Source organism: Adelges cooleyi, unplaced genomic scaffold (genome assembly GCF_023614345.1).
Source record: "Adelges cooleyi isolate 19-005CV unplaced genomic scaffold, UGA_ACOO_1.1 ACOO_flye_CR_arks_rails_tigmint_CR_PRNA_574, whole genome shotgun sequence".
NCBI classification, from domain to species: Eukaryota; Metazoa; Arthropoda; class Insecta; order Hemiptera; family Adelgidae; genus Adelges; species Adelges cooleyi.
This window is the reverse complement of record NW_026096268.1, coordinates 9,356,674-9,377,816: the sequence shown is the minus strand read 5'-3', so window position 1 is coordinate 9,377,816 and position 21,143 is coordinate 9,356,674. Positions and strand designations below refer to the sequence as shown.

Below are 21,143 nucleotides of genomic sequence, written 5' to 3'. Positions count from 1 at the left end.
GAAACGCCTTAATTAGTGAACAAAAATTAATTATGTTTTTAATCTTAAATCATATGTATATTATTTCTATAATTATTAGGATTTAGGAATGTCATTTTACATTTTTTTTAATGCAATTTAAGAAGTATGATTTAGAGGGACGGATAGTTTTATTAAGGCCACGATATGATTAGAGATGCCTACTGAAAGATTTTGACGTACTTTCCAACTTCTTAACGCATAGCCCTAGACATGAGCCTTCCCTTCTCTCATATCACCACTCACCGGACCCTATTTTCAAACATGCATCAATTTACTATATACTGTAAAAATAGTATAAGGTTTTTTTTCAGATGTTTTCTCAATTCTCGGCCATGTTATTTACATTACAAAGCCGGGTAGGTACGATTTCCAAAATATATGCTTGCTACGTGAAAAATGCATTTAAGTAAATACAAACAAATTGAAAAAATATGTAAAAAGACGTCATTGTAAAAACAACACCGTAATATAGCTCCGCATCGAAGCTAAAAAACACCTCAATAAATATTTGAAGGACTGCAAGGAAAAACCGTCATAATCACGAGCCAATTTTTTTTCTCTAAAATTTAGATTTATAAATTTGATTATTTTGTAATTAAACTTATCAATAAAGATAGAGTTAAAGAACAATATTATGTTACGTGCGTTATCTTATAATAAATCTCCGAGTCTTTTTGGAGTTCTTAAACTTTAAAACTGCAATACTGAAAACTTTGGTTATAATGACTATGATCGTTTTGACCCGCAGCCTTCATTTGTAAAATGTATTTACTTTCTAAGCTACTTAAATAACGCGCGAAAGCCCCAAAAAAAATATATAAAATGTGTTTTTATGATTTGTGCTACAATTTATAAAAAACAAAGGTTTTTTAGATCATCAACTTCCGAGCCCTAGATATTATGCAATACAAGATAATAATTTTATGGTATTGTTTATTTTGATGAGAGTAATGTTGTAAAATATTATAGTTTATGTTTTTTTATATTTACTAACTGGATGTTTTTTTTAAAATAAATAATTACCTATGTTGTTTGTACTATTGTTACATTAAAAAAAGACAAAAATCATAGTTTTTGTATAATGTTATTTTTAATGCTTTGATTATGTTAATTCATTTGTTTTTATATTTCATTATACCTATGTAAAAAAAAAGGAGACGTGTTAATGCTCATGTGCTTTTGTGTTTTATTTAAATAATTCACATAACTAATAGGTCCTTACTTAAGAAAACAGTTTTTCTCAAATTTGAAGGGAATGGGGTGAAGTTTTTAAATATTTGTCTCTACGAGTATAAGGTACATTTCATATCTGATTTTTATTCTGTAGCCATGCTACATGAAGAAATCGATTCAAAAATATTTTAAATAACGCCCAGGTGCCACATTAGCTTAACCAAGTCCTTTATACCTAGGTATAGCTATGTTCTTTACTATACTCTTGAAAGTGAACATTACAAAGTTATATTATTTGAATTTGACAAAAAACACGCCTCTTTCTGCAATGTTTTTCCATCTTCATTCACTGCAATGCGTGGTAGGGGCGACTTAGTAAATTTACACACCTTTAGGAATAAAATATATTAATAGAAATTGGGCATCGCATGTAGTTGTTCGATTAACGAATTCATAAAGCAATGAAACAAGAATAATTGCTCTCAGACCAGAGCTGGTCTGTGTATTATAGTATAGATAGCATTGGCATTGTCGCTACTAGAGGGGAGGCTCGGGGGGTGCAGACCTTAAAAAGACCCTGTATACGATTAGGCGTAGCACGAATAACTAAATAAAAAATGAAGGACCAACCAATAAAAGTTAATTTGACAGGAGTATAAAAAAATTCCTAAGTCGACGCCTGCTAATTCAGGGAGAGGCAACTTAACGCATCCTGGCGTGATAATGGGAACGCAACACAGCGTTAGGAAATATTTATCCAAAGGATTTACAAAAAGGCAATGGAGGAAGGACATCAATAGGGAGATAAAAAAAAATGTAAATACACAATTTTAAACTGTTTTTCTGAAACACACTTTATATTTCTTTTAAATGCAAACAACAACCAACAATATACAATTAAGAACATAATGACGTCTTGAATTTACAAAATTTAATTGTATAGTTTAAAATATATTGTTGGCTTGGAATTGAATTGAACCAACACTAGATATGTACAATGTTTTGCATATTAGGTTATTAAGTATTTTAAATTCTCCGTTCACTTGTTTTGTAATTGAATGAAAATCAGCAAATATGAAATGATAGTCGCAATCACCTGAAAATCAATCAAACTTGTAAGTCTACAATCTACAACCTAGTTGGTAAAACATTTCTAGAATACATTTTTTTTCAATCCAAAAAAGTTTCAACCCTGTTGAATGTAGAGACTTCTAGTTTAGAGGTATTAAAGTGTAATATTCAAGCCAATTGTAATTGAATGAAAAAATATACCTATGAGTTAAATGCTATTACAAACGAATGTTTACAGCGACCCGACGCTGATTTTTTTTGAAAGCTACACTGCATGTTTGTTACAGTAAAAATAATGTTCTTAAATTTTTTTTTCAGAAAGTTGAGATAATTTCACATAACATGAGTAAATTTCAAACTAGGTTCTCTATAAAAACAAAAAAAAGGGGTGAAATTTCATAGAAAAGTCTGTAGTCTGCCATTACCTAATCATTACTATATCAATAAAAATAAAAGTGTATACCTACTTTTCTTATTGTAGATATTTGTAAATCCACGATTCCACAAATTGAAAAATTTACCTTATACTTGTGCAATTGAAGTACAAATAGTTCTAACTGAAACACATACGATTAAATGAGTAAGCATCTATTAGATAGTCTAAGCAAATTTATTTTTTTGAAAAGAATATAGATATAAGAGCAAGTGGAACATTTTTGGGGGAAATTCAAAAATTAAAATAATGTTTTTAGGCTACCTTTTCTTACAATATCTACGTATCTAATCTAAAAACATTGCTATTTTTATTTTTATTTTTTTTAATATTTATTTGAAATTAATTCATACAACATTGTGGGTAATTATTTTATACTACTAAGTGCCTAGTTTAGCACGTCGATTGATAAGAGTTTATATTTATAAATATTTTTACTTTTTTTATAAAATACCTGTTTCATGTCGTCCGGTACAAAATAACCGTTTAGATGTTTACATACTATGACAGCTGTTTTTTCGGCCTGTAAAAAGCAACAACAATGGTTACCTATTTTGATATTTTAAAATGTCATTGAATTCTATACTCTTGAGGTAGCGTACGATGAGGGCAGCACCATTAAAAATAAACATGATAGGTGACAAATAACCCAACCGATGAGAACAATTGCGAATCCGTAGTTTTGTGAGCCAAGCAACAACATATTTAAAACACCCGTCAGTAGGATATGCGGAAGGATTATAAGATTTATCATTTTTGTCAATAAAATCGTCAATAGTTGCCATCCGTAATGGTCGTTTAAAATGTTGACACTGTAGCAGAGACTCCAATAAATTTCTTGATATGTTTTAATAGGAATATATTTTACGTCTGAAATAAAAATATGTAAACATTTTAAAACTAAGATAGTAATACCAAAATACATATATTTTTTTCGCGGTTAAGATTTATATTTATGTATTTTGTTTTGTTATACAATTATAATATAAGGTAACATTAAAAATAGTCAGAACAGTGGAGTCGGGGCAATATGGGGACGAGGCATAGTGAGGTTGGTGTGGTGAATGACCTTAAAATTAAAACTGAGAGTATTGAAATTGCTCCTAGCGTAATATTTTGTATACAACATATATTTAATAAACTAGTTTTAACAAAAAGGTCAATGGTAACCTGATGCCAGTAGAGTAAATTCGAATGAGTTTGCTAACTGTCAATAACTTTACACTTATTGATAATAATTTATTTACACTTATTGATAATAAGTGTAAAGTTTTGTGAGGAAAGCAAACAAAAAATCTACAAAAATCGTACTATTTAATAGTATTATACCAGGTTTTTGGAAAACTCTTAAGAGTAGAATACTTTGGTTTAAACTTTTACCCAATTTTAGTAGTTTCATATGTTTTTTTAGCTTGTAACTATTAACTGGTATTAGCTACTGGTGTATTATGAAAATACAAACAATTAACAATTAAAAGGCTTAGTGCAACACAAAAAAATCCATTTAAATAAAAATAAAAATACGTTCTGTTTTAGACCTATATTATTATTATATTCAGTATAAACAAATAAATTATCACCTTAAAATCAACTGGAATAAAACCAAGGTAATGATGTGTCAAAAAAAGAATCGTATTCATAGATTAAGAATTAAAATTGATAACCACACTCTCGACCAAGTGGAAAATTTTAGATATCTAGGTAGTATAATTAGTCAAGATGGAAAATGCGCTATGGAAATAAAAGCAAGGATCGCTCAAGCAAAAACAGCATTCATGAACAAAAGAAACCTACTGTGCTCTAAAAACATGAGTATACGTATGAGGAAACGGCTGATAAAGGTATATGTGTGGAGTGTCGCACTTTACGGATGCAAAACATGGGTATTAAACAAAGCGGAACAAAAGTTCCTCGAAAGTTTCGAGATGTGGTGCTGGAGAAGAATGTTGCGAGTAAGCTGGGTAGAAAGAAGAACTAACGAAAATGTTTTAAACGAAATAAATGAAACCAGGAAGATACTTAGCACCATAAAAGAAAGAAGATGGTATATGATTGGTCATGTCTTAAGACACGAAGAAGAGCTTCTGTATATTATAATAGAAGGGAAGATGAATGGCAAAAGAGATCGAGGACGACCAAGAACGTCTTATATCAAAAGGATGATTTCCGATGCGGGTCTAGCAAACTATAAGGAGCTGAAGAGGTTAGCTGACAATAGAGATGAATGGAGAAATTTTGGAAAATTGCAAAACCAACCTTAGGGTTGATCACAAAAAAAAAACAAATAAATAAAGGAAGATCTTAATACGTTATATTATAATATCTCCAAACATTAATGTTTGATGACAAAAGATAATTTTTAAGTAATATAACAAAGGATTTTGAGCAAATAACTTGATTATTTTTGGATCAATAACTGTCACAAACTCACTTTTAGTGAGGTTGTTGGAGCAATGGAGCAGATAGGATAATTGTTGGTATCGTCGGCTTGGGAATACGACGTGGTTGCTCGACGTCAACCGTTCGAGCTTGACCTCGATCTCGCGGTTGATGATGTCAAACCGACGACCTATGCACCAAGACAGCTGCGCGTACACCGTCACCGACACAAGGTTGACGTGATCAAAGATGAAGACTACACAGTAGCTCTTGTTGGTCGGATTGACCTTTACCCAGGTATAGTAGTCGACTGCGAACATCACAATTTGAAGGCAAATCAGCCAGACCGCACACCGCTCGACGCGTTTGTCGACCGCCGTGCTGCCGTGGCTGTCGAGCGCCTCGTCCACGTGGTTCAACAAACGCTCGATGTCCAGCCACGCGACGTACCGGGATGCTGACCCGACAACGCCTATGGTGCACGACAATACAATCATGGTGTAACAGACGCACGCGACCACCACAACGGGGACGTTATTGAAACGAAGGGATTGACCCTTTCGAAACGCATTCACTTCACCCAGCATCGACCCGTAGCCGCAAATCACCAACGCGATTATCGCGCACACGTTGAACGCATAGAGCTTCGGACTGAACTCTTCGGCGCCGGTGGCCGTCGATCCGCCAAACCGCACCGGATAAATCAAAGCGGTCCTCGCCAGTTTCGTCAACGATTCAGTAATGGCAGTCCGCCGTTTTGCCTTTCCCATTCCGGTCGGCCCGTTCATATTTATCTATTGATTTTTTTTAAATATTTTTTATTATTATCTTTTTTAAATATTTTTTATACAACACAATCTAGTATTATATTTCTGCAAACGTCCTTTGTGTGGTTTGTTCTTTTCGCGATACCAACGGGAAGTATTAAACTACGGTATGTTTGCTAAATTTAATGTACCTAGATGACCTGTCTGAACTATTTTTGATTTTTTAATTTTTTTGTTTAACAATGGATTATAAAATAAACATAATAAAATATAAAAAGGTAGTTTAGGTCGCTACAGTAATATTTTTATAAATTATGGTTTTTAATGGTATAACAATAAATGTCAATAACAGTTTGTTGTCTTGCTGAACGTCATATTTGCTGGTAAATTCCAAACAACAAAAAGTATTGTTTCCTTTGAACACAAGTGTTTTGACAGTTTACCATGTTTTCATAGTTAAAATAATATATTTAATCTATGATATTATGTAGAAATCTGATAGTCTTTCATTAAAAATGTATGTCATAAACATAATATGTACAGTCAATGGACAGAACGGTAAAGCGAAATTTTCGTAAAAAAACAATTACTAAATAAAACATTCGGAAATTATTCTCAAATTATATTCTAATTACGGTTTTAATACATTTGTTTTTTTTTGTTCGGCATAATATATTGTATATTGGGGCTTAAAGGCCATTTTTTATTTTTGTTCTGATTTACAATGTGATCCAAGATCATTAATCCAGGATTAATACATTTTTACAATAAATGGTGCTTATTCTGACTTAATACCGTTTTATGTTTGATGTTTCTAGGTTAAAAGTCTAGTCGAAGCATCTAAAACGAATTAAAGATATTAGTATAACACGAAACGATTTATATACATATGGTTTAAATTTGTATTTAGTAAGAAATATACCCACATTAATCATTTTTAATTATTTTTCAGTGATTTGTTTATATCTGTTTTGAATTAATTTAAATAAACATTTCTTTTGCGTATTTTAACTTTTACAACAGTGCTACACGACACCAAACAAATTAAAACATTTTGTATACTTATAAAAACAATAACAATAAATTGGAAACCTATTTTGGTTTTATTTTAAATTTATAAATTCAATTTTTTATTTTTTTTTAATGATTTTATTTTTTTTTATAGATCCATACATTTTTGTCTATTTAATTTTTTTAATTTTGTCGTCCATCAGTGTCGATTTTCTGTCATTTGATAAGTGGTTTTATTATACGGCCATTATATCTGGAAATATCTGGTAAAGTATTATGTTTGATAGTGGTTTTCAATTTTTTGATTGGATATTATTATAATTATAGCTACTAAAGGGATTTTATAGATTCCATAAAATAGATATCATAAAAAGGACGATTAACATTATTTTTATTAATAAAATAAAAATTAAAAACGTTTACATTAATTACCTTTGGTAATATTTGTATACTTGTTTATATATTATGTAAACATAGAAACATTGTTATTATTTAATTCCATAGACAAACAAATTGTCGACAAGTTTGTTTTCGTTTGTAATTTGTAGTCGGCGAAGTCGATAGATAGTTTTTATGAACAGTAGCCGACGGAATCGATGTACACCTTTTCAAAATATAATAGTTGACATCTGAGAGAAAAAAACTCGGGAGACTGGTCACAAGAGTGAATGTAAAAATGTTTTTAATCTTAGTGTGCATTGTGCTTTGTGTGTACAAATTATTAAAGTCTCCGCAGCACACCATCAGTATTAATGTAGGCCTTTTGCCTCACTTAAGTATCCTTATGTTCGTTGTGGCCTTCGCAGATCGCCGATAATAACTATTAGACACGGGTCGAAACACACGGGCAATACCACCCTGTTCTCCACAGGGAGCCGGTGACCAAAATGTAATTGTACAATGTTTTGCATACTATAGGTTGGTGAGTAATTGAAACGGTGCGTTTACTAGTTTTGTAATTGAATGAAAATCAGCAAATATGTAACGGTAGTCCCAATCACCTGGAAATTAATCATAATTGGTTCGTCTAAAGTGAGTCCAATTAACTTGTAAGTCTGCAATCCACCTTAAAAGTCCACCAGAAAGTTGATAAATATTTCTGATTAGACTCCTAATACAGAGATATTAAAATGTAATAGTCCGAATGCACTTTTCTTACGCGTCGGTAGTCTGCCTTAACTTATTCATTACTATATCAATAAAAAAAAAACAGTGTACACCTACTTTTGTTATTGTAGATATTTGTAAATCCACGATTCCACAAATTGAAAAATGAACCTTATGCTTGTGCAATTGAAGTACAAATAGTTCTAACTGTAACACAATAAAGAAGCGTCTATTAGATAGTCCAAATAGTCATATTTTTGTTCAAAAGGGATTTAGATATAGCAAAAGGAAGATTTTTTGGGGAAATTCAGAACTTAAAATATCTAACCTAAAAACATTGAAATATTTTTTTTGAAATTAATTCAACATTGTGGGTCGTTATTTTCTGCAAAGTAGGTACTTTAGCACGCCTATTGGTGAGAATTTATATTTATTTTCTACTACTTTAAATACCTGTTTAAAGTCGTCCGGTACAAAACAACCGTTTAGATGTTTACATACGATTAGAGCTGTTGTTTCGGCCTGTAAAAAGCAATAACAGTGGTTATTTCGATATTTTGAGGTGTCATTGAATTCTATACTTTTGAGGCTGCGTACGACGAGGGCAGCACCATAAAAAATAAAAATGATAGGTGATAAAAAATCCAACCGATGAGGCCAATTGCGAATACGTAGTTTTGTGGCCCAAGCGACACCATATTAAAAACACCGGTCAATAGGTAATGCGGAATGATTATAAGATTTATTATATTCATCAATAAAATCGTTAATAGTTGCCAACCGTACTGGTGGTTTAAAATGTTGACACTGTAGCAGAGACTCCAGTAAGTTTCTTGAAATGTCTTAATAGGAATATATTTCACGTCTGAAAATAAATTATGCAAACATTTAAAATGCTAAAATGCTGATATAAATATTTTTAATGATTGGCATACAAAAATCGATTGACGGCAAGAATTTGCCACTTATAGTTAAGGGAAAATTTGTAAAAGTCTGTATTGAGTGCCCACCTTTAGTGAGGCTGTTGGAGCAATGGAGCAGATAAGATAAGTGTTGGTATCGTCGGTTTGGGAATTCGACGCGGTCTGTCGACGTCAACCGTTCGAGCATGGCCTCGATCTCGCTGTTGATAATGTCGAACCGACGACCTATGCACCAAGCCAACTGCGCGTACATAACCAACGACACCAGGTTGACGTGACCAAATATATAGACTACACAGTAGCTTTCGTTGGTCGAATCGACCTTTAGCCAGGTATAGTAGTCGACTGCAAACAACGCCGCTTGAAAGCAAACCAGCTAGACGGTACACCGCTCGACGCGTTTGTCGGCCGCCGTGCATCCGCGTTTGCCGAGCGCCTCGTCCACGCGGTCCAGCAAACGCTCGATGTCCAGCCAAGCGGTCTGCCGGGACGCCGACCCGACCACGGCTATGGTGCAAGACAATGCAATCATGGTGTAACTGAGGCTCGCGACCGCCGCAACGGTGACGTTCTTGAAGCGAACGGACTGGCCCTTTCCAAACGAATTGAGTTCACCCAGCAACGACCAATAACCGAAAATCACCAACGCGATTATCGCGCACACGTTGAACGCATAGAGCTTCGGACTGAACTCTTCGGCGCCGGTGGCCGTCGATCCGCCAAACCGCACCGGATAAATCAAAGCGGTCCTCGCCAGTTTCGTCAACGATTCAGTAATGGCAGTCCGCCGTTTGGCCTTTCCCATTCCGGTCGGCCCGTTCATATTTATCTTTTGATTTTATTAAAAAAATTTTTTTAATTTTTTTTATACTTAACTGGTGTTATATTACTACAAACGTCCTTTGTGTGGTTTGCTCTTTTCGTGAGACCAACGGGAATTATTAAACTACGTACCTGACTACGCGGCGTAGTTGCATGCTCGCTATATTATATTATACCTAGAAGTCCTGTCTAAACTATTGTTGACTGTTTAATTCTTTTTTGTTTAACAATAGATTTTATAATAAACATAATATATTATGAAAAGGTAGACGTTGCGACGTTGCATTACAGTAACGAAAAATGTACAACACAGTTAATTAGCTTAGATGGTTGTGTGTGAATGAATCTACAGTCAATAAAAATATTTTCATTGCTTGTTAGTTGTTGATTATGATAAATGGGTACAACGGCTACCACTATATTATATGATCCGTCCCCAATAGACGAAATAAATGGATCAAATGAATGATCAATGAATGAACCCAATTATGTATTTTTATTATGTTATTAATAAAATAACAAATGTCAATAACGATTTCTTGTCTTGCTGAACCTCATTAAATCTGGTAAATTCTAAACAATTATAAACAATGTTTTGTTTGGACTCAAGAGAAGTGTTTTGACAATTTACCATATTATCATAGTTGAAATAATATATTAAATATTTAATCAACAATATTACGAAGAAATTTGATAGTCTCTTTTTAAAAATTGTAATTACAAACAAATTTACAAATTACAATCAATCTCAATGCTTTCTTTTCATTAACTCTCATTACCTACCCACCGTATAGTTTGTTTATACCATATAATATATTGTCGTTTATTTTCATTTATCCTTCAGATTGGTAGGCATGCTGTTTAAGTTGTTAAATTAAATTGTTAAAATTTGGACAATATTCAAATAAAACTGAAGAGCCATGTCAACATTAAGAACTACAATACAATTAAACATTTTTTTTTCACATCCATAGAAATGCTAAATTGTGAGGTTGTACTACCGAGTTTTACACGTTAAAAAAATTAAGAATTTTATTAATAAGACAAAATACACTTGTGCCTATGTGTAATTAAAAATTAACAAAACTCAATAAGTATACCGAGTAAATAAATAATATTTTAATCCATGCTAATTATCATTCCTAGTGCTTACTCCTTTTTATATCGCGCTTTGTTGTTGACAAGATCAACTGAAACTTATAAACCGTTAGATGAGTTATCAATGATAACAGCCGCCGATAATATGATAAAGTGTGTTATCAATTGCATAATATTTATAATTGAGGTTATGTTCATAAAATATCATTGTAACATTTTTGAAATTTTTTTTCTTGATAATGATTTATGTTTTGCGTTTCTAATTTTTTAAGTAAACCGACAAAAAAATGTTCTGCAAAGTTGTTTAAAATTTGTAAAATACAATAGAAAAGAAATATTTACTATAAGTATAAAACAACGTACTGTTAATATTTTTCATTTCACAAAAAATCATTGTAATTCGATAAGGCAAATCAAAATATAAAATGTTCAGTGAGTTTTTTTAAAGTCGAAAACGTTCACAAAACTATTTTGCTATATTACTTATTCGTTATTATCGTTTTGTTTTTTTCTCGTGCTTTTCAGGTTTCAGTAATCTATTGCGTTCCTTGCCGACCGTTGGTTCCGTGATGCCTGTCCGATACAGAGCTCGTAAGGGCACGAGAGAAAGAAAGGCCAAAATACATCAAAAAAACAAAGCGGCCAATTTGGCAAAGGCTAGAAAATATATACCCTTACTTAAAAAAAAGTAAGTCTGTTTCATACATTGCTTCGGTCTTAAATATTTCAATTATGTCACCGCATACTTTTTACGATAGCAGTTTTCCATTTTGAACAGTATTTTTTAAAAAAATGTTTGTTTTATTTATATATTTTATTTTTTTTACATTATAAATGTGACGTGTAATGTGTTCATACGACATTACATGTTTTTAATTAATATGGGAGTCCATAATGAAAATAGTTTTAACTCTCATAATTTTAACAGTGTTTAGTACCTTTTTATAATTTAATGACTTCTTACAGGCAGTTGGGTAAATCGAGTCGTACCATCGAAAGATTCTTTTGGCGAGTGCCTTCCGATAATGTTTACCACGGAATGTTTTACCAAATGCGTCGGTAAGAACCTCGATCGTTAAACTTTAAAATTTATTTTTGTTTACAGATAATTAGGTTGTTTTTTTTTCTAGATACAATCTTGTAGACGCTATTTTGGCTCACCGCGAACTCCATCACCCGTCGATGATGAATGTTCCTGACGCGCCGCTGAACATTCGTTTGGAAATTGACTTGGCGACCGATAAAAAAAATAAATTTGTCAGCAAGTACAGTCAAATCATTGGTTTGCCGCATCCATACGACCACGGCGAAGACCGAACAATATTGGCGTTTTGTCAGAGCGCCGAAATGATGGAAGAAGCAAGAAGTGCAGGTGCAATGTTAGTCGGCGGAAAAGACGTTATTAAACAAATAGAGGTTGATATTTATATCATTATTATTATTTGTATATCGTATTTTTGCAAAGCGAAGCAAATAATAATCAATTTTTTTTTTCTTTTTCCAGAGGGGACTCATAATGTTACCAGATTTTCAATACGTGCTGGCGCATCCTGATATTTTAACCGAATTGTCCGCTATACGAGGACTGTTAAGAAGACGTTATCCTACCCTTCAAAACGGTTTGTTTTAAGCGTACATCATAATGCGTGACGCTCGCTTAGGAAACTACGGAACAAACTCGCACTGAGGTGTTTTTCCTGAGCACGCGACTCGTGTTAATTGATGTTATTATTGTTTTACTTAAAAAAATGATTATAATATAATATTATTGCGTGTAATACACAATATTGCAGGTGCATTAACGCTCGATTTGATAGCCATGATCAAGCATTACATCAAAGGTGTGCGATATAATATGACAGTCGATCCGTATGACGAAGCATTAGGAGTTGTGGATATGACAATCGGCCAGGTATTTATTTGTTGTTTTTATAAAATTTGCCATGACGTGTCGTATCGTAATAAAAATTGTTTATCTCTTGTTAACAGATTTCGGACGACATCAAACATTTAGAAGACAATTTTAAAACTTTGTTCAATGATGTAATGACAAAAGCGCCTAAAAGAAACGAACCGACGCCGTTTATCACTCGGTGACTAATTTAATATGTTTTTTTAGACCAACTTTCTGTCTCGATTTAACGTTTAAATGTTTAATTATATTACCAAAGTATGTTTCAAAACCCAATATTATTTAGTACAAATTGTTAAAAAAAAATAATAATAATAATAATAACTACGACAATAAGCGACGTTATAAATTTAAAGTAATACTGAAAGTATATAATCTTTTCAAACGCAAGTTGTTACGTTCACTTCTGTGCACTTTTGTGCACTTCTTACGTTAATTACTTGTAAATTAGAAAATTATAATAATAAAACTCTATTGTGCACCAAACAATTTTAAAAAAAAAAACTATAAGATAGATTTTTTTCACTAAGTTTTGTTCTAAGTCAAAATAATTTGATTTAATTAAATAAAAAAAATTGTTACTCGAATAAGAATTACTCGAAACAGTGAATTTGTTGATTATTCATAAAATTTTTGTCAAAAACAATTTTGCTTAGATTTTATTGTGTATTTTGTATTATAAAACATATACGTAATAATAAAACTATATGTTTATTTTTAATATAATAATAATAATAAAAAAAAATCATTGCCGTTTTCCAGATGTTTGGCCCAGACTCCGTCGTCCATTGAAAAGTTCAACATCGACCTGTCTGCCTATTCCGTAGACAAAGAAGACGACGAAACCGATTCTGATTCGGACGACGAAGAAGAAACCCAAAAGAAACAACGTGCCTGATCAGAGCACTGTTTCTGTAATAATAATGTTTAGTGTTTTGTTATTTGAAAATTGTCATAATTTATATATATAAAGAAAAAATGTTTAGTTAGTCAATAATCCTTAAAGGGTTTCTTTTTTTTTTTTTTTTTTACTAATAAGTTTAGCCCTACCAGCTCAATTAGTCACAGCCAAAAATAAAAAAGTCATCGACCCTTTACCGTCACGCGTAATGCTCCAAATTGTTGTTTTAGTAGAAAAATTATCTCTCGTCATAGGTATTTAAGTAATAAAGTGAATATAGGTACCGAATAAAATATGTATGTATTGTAATTGGTAATATAAACTAAATCACAGAAAACCTAGCTCAGTATCTAAAGCTATAGATATCGTATTATTGTATTATCGTATAATATTCATTGTAACGACGAGGCTTTGACACGGTTAAAGGTATTTTCAAGTAGTTGCATTTTAACAGTTTTATTTTGTTAATAACTTTTTTATACACTCTTTATAGGACATACTTATTTTGAAAGTAGTAATAAGAACACTGCTGTAATAATATATATTTGCATACCTATTCAACCCCATTCATGTAAAATTGTACTACTTGATACCTAATTGGGTTTGTACCAACTTATATTCGCAAAAATCGATAGAATACGAGGTTTTTTTTTATTATGGGAAAAAAAGTTTGTATTCCATCAGGTAAAGGATTTATTGTAGGGATATATTTTCCAACTGCACAGATGTACCATTTTACATTAAACCGGTTTTGAGTCTTATGTGAAGTTTCATTCCCCTTCACCTCCCCCCCCCATCTTTTTTAATATTTCAGCAATATAACAACATAGTTTTGATTTTGTTGGATACTTAACATTAAAACACAAAATAATAGCATACATTTATCTGTCCACTATTAAACTTGGTAGTCTATTGTCAAGTGATCAACAATTACGAATTTCGAATACTGTTTGAAGTAAATGTCATATTAGAATATTTTGCATGTACAAAGCAATTGCTTTCAGACTTTGTCTTTTCGTTCGCACTCACACCATCATAGAAAAAGTATTAGAAAGAGCTCACTATGATAAATGATTGTACTAACACAGTACAAAACTCAGAATGTTAAAAAATCTTTTCTTCACATTTCGGTACACAATTAAAAAAAAAAAAAAAACTATTAGTACAAATTCTTACTCAGTTCTTAACATTTTCTTAATTTATTAATTTAATTTTTAAGGACCGGATACAATAACTAAAGTACATAATTAATATAATATAGTTTTTATTTAAAAAACATTTTCTTTTACGATTTTACAGACTTTTCAAATGGTTTTTTAGGGCTTTTACATACAATAACCGTTCAGCCATGGATTTTACATAGTCTGTTTTGTAAATTTCCCTGGTGATTTCCTCAAATCTTTTTATATATATGCCCTCTAAAACAGATACAAAAACGAACAAAAATAATGATATAGGTACCTACTTATTATATTGTTACAGAGTGTAAACAGTAGTAATTGCAGATTGCCCAGAACCCAAATGCAACAAAACTTGGTGCCTCAAAACCAAGGAAAACTATTATTACACAATAGAGTTAATATATTTTATTATTACAAATTCTTACTCAGGTCTTAACATTTTCTCAATTAAATAATTTGATTAAAAAGGACCGGGTAAAATAACTAAAGTACATATTTCATATAATATAGTTTTTATTTAAAAAACAAAAAAACATTTTCTTTTACAATCTTGCAGCCTTATATAATGGTTTGTTTACGGCATGTAAAAACAAAAACCGTTGAACCATGAATGTTACATAGTTTGTTTTGCAAGTCTTCCTGGTGATTTCCTCAAATTTTTTTACATCTATGCGATCTAAAACGATACAAAAACGGACAATAATTATAATATACCTACAAGTTATACTGTTCTAAGAGTGTAAACAGTAGTAATTGCAGAGATACCCAGAAACCAACTGCATCAAATCAAGGTGCCTCGAAACACAAGAAAGTTATTGTTACACGATAGAGTAAATATATTTTATGATTACCTCGATTCATTCGTGTCAATTCATCGGGTGTGAAATTAGCTCTCATAGTGACACCAAAATCATGCCAAAGCAAGTTTAATTCATGCACACCAATTTTCTTAAGTGTAGGATCATCTAGGAACTCTACTAATTCATCGAAAACGGATTGTATAAGCTGAAAAAATGTCGAAGTCTGTCGTTAAAAATGTCTTAACGTTATGACCATAAACAAGATTTAAAAAAAAAAAAATTTTACTATTAGTCTAAAATCTCCTGAGATTATATTATTATATTCTAGTTTGTCTTACATATAAAATCTTACATACTTCATCTCACCATGTATTGTTTGTAAAAAAAAAAATAAGCAGAACTCAGTAATGACAATAACCATTTTTTTTCATATTAATATAAGAATAGTTTTAAATTTTGGCTGTAGAAACTGATATACAAAAAAAAAAAAACATCGGATTTTACATTTTTCATACCTACATTTCTGTAAGTTACTCAATAATTAAGCATTTTTACAATGAAAAAATTGTTACAATAAAGGCTATTACAAAAAATAAAAATAATAATTACTAGCTGACCTTAATTGTATTTAAAAATGTTAAAACTATTTAGTTATATATATATATATAAAAAAGTATTTAATTCGTGTTCAAACATGATAATTGTAGTATAAAACTATTAGAAAAAAATGAATTCATAATGAACCTCTTATTAAAATAGCGAATTGAAAGTAATTTATACATTTTTAAATTATATACTATAGTTTTATTGAAAAAAAAAAATTTTCTTTACCGTTTGGCATATAACATGATTATTAGCCTCTATCATCTTTTGATTTAGGTTCTGCATAAACGATAACCGTTGATTCATACATGGTTCATAGTCTTGGACATTGCTTTTACAAACTTCCCAGTTAATTTTCCCAAAGTGTTCTACACTTATGCCTTCTAAAACAATATAAAAACGAATAGTTATAATATACATATTACATTATTGTAGAGTGTGTGGGTACAGTAGTTGCAGAGTTGGCCAGAAACCAACTGTATACAATTTGGTGCCTCGAAACCAAAGAAAACTAATATTTTACGATAAAGGTAATATATTTTATAATTACTTTCTTTTATAGTGGCAATATCCGCTGGAGATAAATACTTTTCTATAATATAACCTGTGTCACTCCAAAGCACGTGTAATGCATGCACAGAAAGATTCTCTCCAGAACCAAGTATGAAAAACTTTCTTAATTCGTTGTACACGTTTAGTGTTAGCGGATAAAATCTCGAAAGCTGTCATTAAAAATCATTAGGTTAAGACAACGTGATATTATAAAGTTTATGTCGACTTATGCGTTATAACCATTAACAAGATTTTGAAAAAAAATTCTGCTATTGGTCTAAAATGTTCTGAGATTATAATTTTACATACTTAATCTCACCTTGTATTATTTGAATAAAAAAAAAAATATGCAGAACGCAACAGTTATGACTATAACCATTTTTTTTGGTACATTAAAAATACGGTTTATTTTTAAAAAAATGTTGCGTTAAGAAACTGATTTACAAAATAAAAAAACCACGGATTTCATATTTTGCATTTATCTAAATAATTGTAAGTAACCCAATTAATTAGGTATTCGTGTAGTGAAACAAGTAGTTTTTAAATAATTATTAAATGACCCAAAGATATTTAAAAATTGTATTACTATATAATTGATCAAATATAATATTATTTAAACAATACAAACATGATAATTTTAATACAAAATTTAAAAAAAATATATATTTATTAATTTACTTATTAATTTAGGAAATTGAAAGAAATTCATAATTTTTCAAATAATAAATGGTGCATTATGATTTATGGATAGGTATATTTTTTTCTAATAGTTTTGTACTAAAATTGTCAAGTTTGAAAATTAATATGTAAGTTTGTGTGATTTTAAAAATTACTTTATAAAGACATAATAGAGCAACTTGCCTATTACATTAGTTTGCTATCAATAGCAATATTAAAAAAAAAAAGAAACAATTCAAATTTATAAGATTTATACTGTCTTTTAACAAAAAAGATACGATTACCTCTTTCTCCTTATCGCCATTGGCAACACTTAGAATTACTAAGTAATTCATTGCAAAACATATAAATATTATGTATTTTGCATTCATTGTTTCTTCTTTATAGACTTGAATCGAACGAAACAAAAAAAAATTGCTTAATAATGCTATACAGAACTTGGTTTCTTAGAGAGTTTTCGAAGAATAACACGTATATTATAATAATGCTATTTTACAGTACGGGTAATAATATGTTATTGACGATTAAGTCGATTGTTTTTGTACAATAGTTGTTTTTTGTGAACATAATATCTTGTGAACAAACAAAATATACGGTGTTTATTTTGATCAAATAATATTTTTTTTGGTTAAAAAATGTTTTACAACGATGGATTTTTTTTATTGTCCGTATCATTATAATTAGCTTTGTTAAACTAATGTGATATCAAGTAAAATATCTTGATCACAAATCGTAAAACATTTTCTTTTGAATTTGGGAGAAAAAAAAATAACCCCGTTATTTGGTTTTGACTGAAATGTTGTTTTTACAATAATATGTTATGTTTTTTCATTATTTTGTCTGGACTCAAAATATTACCCAAAATAGATTTTTGGTGTACTAGGCAGAGCAGTTAATGACCATTGCAATTATTTTATCCTAAATTCAAAAGTCTATATCTTTCATTGTTGAACTGGAAATTGGCTTATCAAGTTCTGTATTTCTTTTTAAAATCTACATGTGGATTTAGGTAGTTAATACATTTACCAAATATCACCCTGGTCGTTTTAATAAATACCAATAATACCTATTGATATAACTAGTACCTAAATCACTGCTTCTTACGGCTTTAATGTATCTCATGTCCCCCCTTATGCACATCACCCTTGGATGTTTTATCAAGCTTTGTCTTAACTTAATAAAAAGTTCAATCCCTAACGGTGACCTGATTGGTTCTAATTTTCAGTTTCAAGTACATATCTACGTAGTTAATATAATAACACGTATAAAAAAGATAAAATCTACGACGTTCAATATCCATTCAATGCCTCGTTTAAAAGAAAACTTCGCCTACGACACTGATGCTTGCAAAAAGGAATGATATCCATAACAAAAACTTAACAGTGAAAAAAGGCGAAGTACCAGACCCCCTTCCAAAAATGTCAGGCACCTGACAAATGCTTAATTCAGAAACTGGTCAAGTGTTATCAATACAAATAAAAGATCAGCACTGCTCATGAAAGTAGGAGTGAAGTGTGGTTATAAACTAAAAAAATAGCAGACTTGGCGACAATGTAGATATCTCTACTTTAATAGGCTGCCTTTTTTTGGGAGGGGGTCTGGAACTGGGCCTTTTTTCACTGTTAGGTTTTTGTTGGGGATTGGTTTAACAATAATGTGGGCTTTTTTTTTTTTGTCTGTATACACTGTAACTTTTTTAATACTGGACAATTCCTTCGAGTAGCAACTCTATAAATCAAAAGTTTCATCTGGTTGGTACTTTGTTAGGGATAGAAGTTGAAAAAGATTACTCAGTCACAGTTAAAATTAAAAAAGAAACCACGTGAGTTTTAAAATTTGATCTTTTACCGGCTATAATGTCGAGAAAAAGAGTCGGATCGAGTTGAAATTTGTAAGGAATATTTTTTTTGCATGCCCCCACACGTCAGTAGTCTCAAATTTAAATTATACTCATTTTCCATCTCCCTAGAAGGGGTGCATGTTTTTTTATTTTTGAAGTCCTAAAGGTTGAAAATTTGTCAGTTTTTAGGACTGAAATTTTAGGATTAAAATGATATTAAACGGAGAACAAATTCGAGACTACAATTTTACTTTAATTGCCAGAAAACTGTGCTTTTCCCAGATTTCGTATACGTTAACATATACACCTGAAATCTTAGAAAAATTCTATAAAATCATTACGAATCATTCAGAATGACAGTATTAAGTTGTCATACTCAAATGCCATTTTAGGTTTTAATTTCATTTTTTTATTTTACTTAGTTTTTTCTGGTTGAGTAAAATTAAAAACTGATATTAAATTCGCAAACACCGACCCCAAAATCATATAATTTGACCACTTATGAAGTCTTTTACACAAAAATCTAGAAAAATGTTTTAGCTTCGATGCAAGGCAGAGATGCTATTGGTTTTACAATGATGTGGACTTTTTTTTACGTAACACATACACATTTAAACTTAAAATAACATCGAATGATGGACAGCCACCTCCGTGATTTCGTGTGATAAGTTTCTTAAATTAAGTTTAATATAAAGTTGTTCTACTATGAGAAAAGTCCAATTTTTAAATTAATAATTTTTGATGTTGAAACAATTCCCATCACTTGTATAGTTGTATCCAATTATGGACAAAATATAAATTATAATTGATTTTAAAAAACAACTGGGATGTTTTGGATTAATTGTTTCGGTTTTTATGGACAATATTACCGTGACTATTTTTAAAGTTTTAAGAATTTAGAGTAAGGATAGGAGGGGAAGTGCGGTTGGGAAATGCGCGTAGATAAAACTAATACTGCACTTTCCTCCTACAGACTACAACACACAATATAATAACCGGGTGCTATTAATTTTAAATCACTGGTTGAGAAAATATATATTACCTAAATCAGTAAAGATTTTATTTGTAATTTTTTGATTATTATTTCAAGATGTCTAAGGAAAAGTGGTAGTAGGTATTAAGTTCGTTATTTATAATAACGATAAGCGTCAAATATTGCTTATCCTTTGCCCGTTAATAAATAGCGCTTTCCGTTCCCCTTTAATGCAAATTAAAAAACTTATTTTTAATTATTGTAACAATAGGGTTTTCATTTTTCTAAATTGGAAATATTTTATAATTATAACTTATTACAAGGAGTTTTTGTAAAATCATTTATAGTGTAAATTGTAATCCAATTTTGTATTATTGTTATTTTTATCAAAACTAAGTTGTTTTTCACAGCCATTGTTGTAATGTAAACAAATGGTAAGTTTCTATAGGTATTCGTATTTAACAAAAAAAATTTGTATAGTTTTTTTTTTTTATCGAAAACAAGTTTTACCGTATCATACATTACCAAGTTTTAACAATATACATTACGAAATCTACTATTACAGAAATTTTTTTTTTTTCGTAAACAAGTTGGTTTTAAAAGTATTTTGTTATGTTATTTGTGTATTTAAATGTTTGAACTATTTATTTATTATCTTGCGCTGTAGAACCATGTGTCATAGTAAAATACTCAAAATACCAAAAACAAAAAACGTAAAAATACAAAGATAAAATATCACAGCACCCAATTATATTATAGAAGTTTTATCCCTGTGGACAGGGGAGAAAGAATTCTTCCAAGGGCCTTACACCAGTCGTAAAAGGCGACTAAAGTGACGTTGAGCCGAACGTTAATTGGCCTTCTATGGGACCACTTCTCTTGCGACATACCTTCCCCG

General features: G+C 30.7%; 2 protein-coding genes across 2 annotated transcripts; one reads left to right on the top strand and one right to left on the bottom strand.

The window, feature by feature from the left end:
• Positions 1 to 11,028: 11,028 nt before the first annotated feature.
• On the top strand, positions 11,029 to 13,714 carry LOC126843713 (50S ribosomal protein L1). Its single transcript, XM_050581417.1, has 8 exons — positions 11,029 to 11,237; positions 11,331 to 11,493; positions 11,772 to 11,864; positions 11,936 to 12,221; positions 12,310 to 12,424; positions 12,599 to 12,717; positions 12,795 to 12,898; positions 13,480 to 13,714. Exons 1-8 carry the CDS (start codon positions 11,231 to 11,233, stop codon positions 13,613 to 13,615), a joined length of 1,023 nt encoding a protein of 340 aa, XP_050437374.1. The 5' UTR covers positions 11,029 to 11,230; the 3' UTR covers positions 13,616 to 13,714.
• A 1,627-nt stretch (positions 13,715 to 15,341) lies between these two features.
• Positions 15,342 to 17,880, bottom strand: LOC126843715 (uncharacterized). The gene is made up of 5 exons (XM_050581420.1): positions 17,717 to 17,880; positions 16,753 to 16,924; positions 16,431 to 16,585; positions 15,651 to 15,804; positions 15,342 to 15,475 (listed from the first exon to the last, which is right to left on the bottom strand). The coding sequence occupies exons 1-5, from the start codon at positions 17,801 to 17,803 to the stop codon at positions 15,342 to 15,344; spliced, it is 702 nt and encodes a 233-aa protein (XP_050437377.1). The 5' UTR covers positions 17,804 to 17,880.
• Positions 17,881 to 21,143: the final 3,263 nt, after the last annotated feature.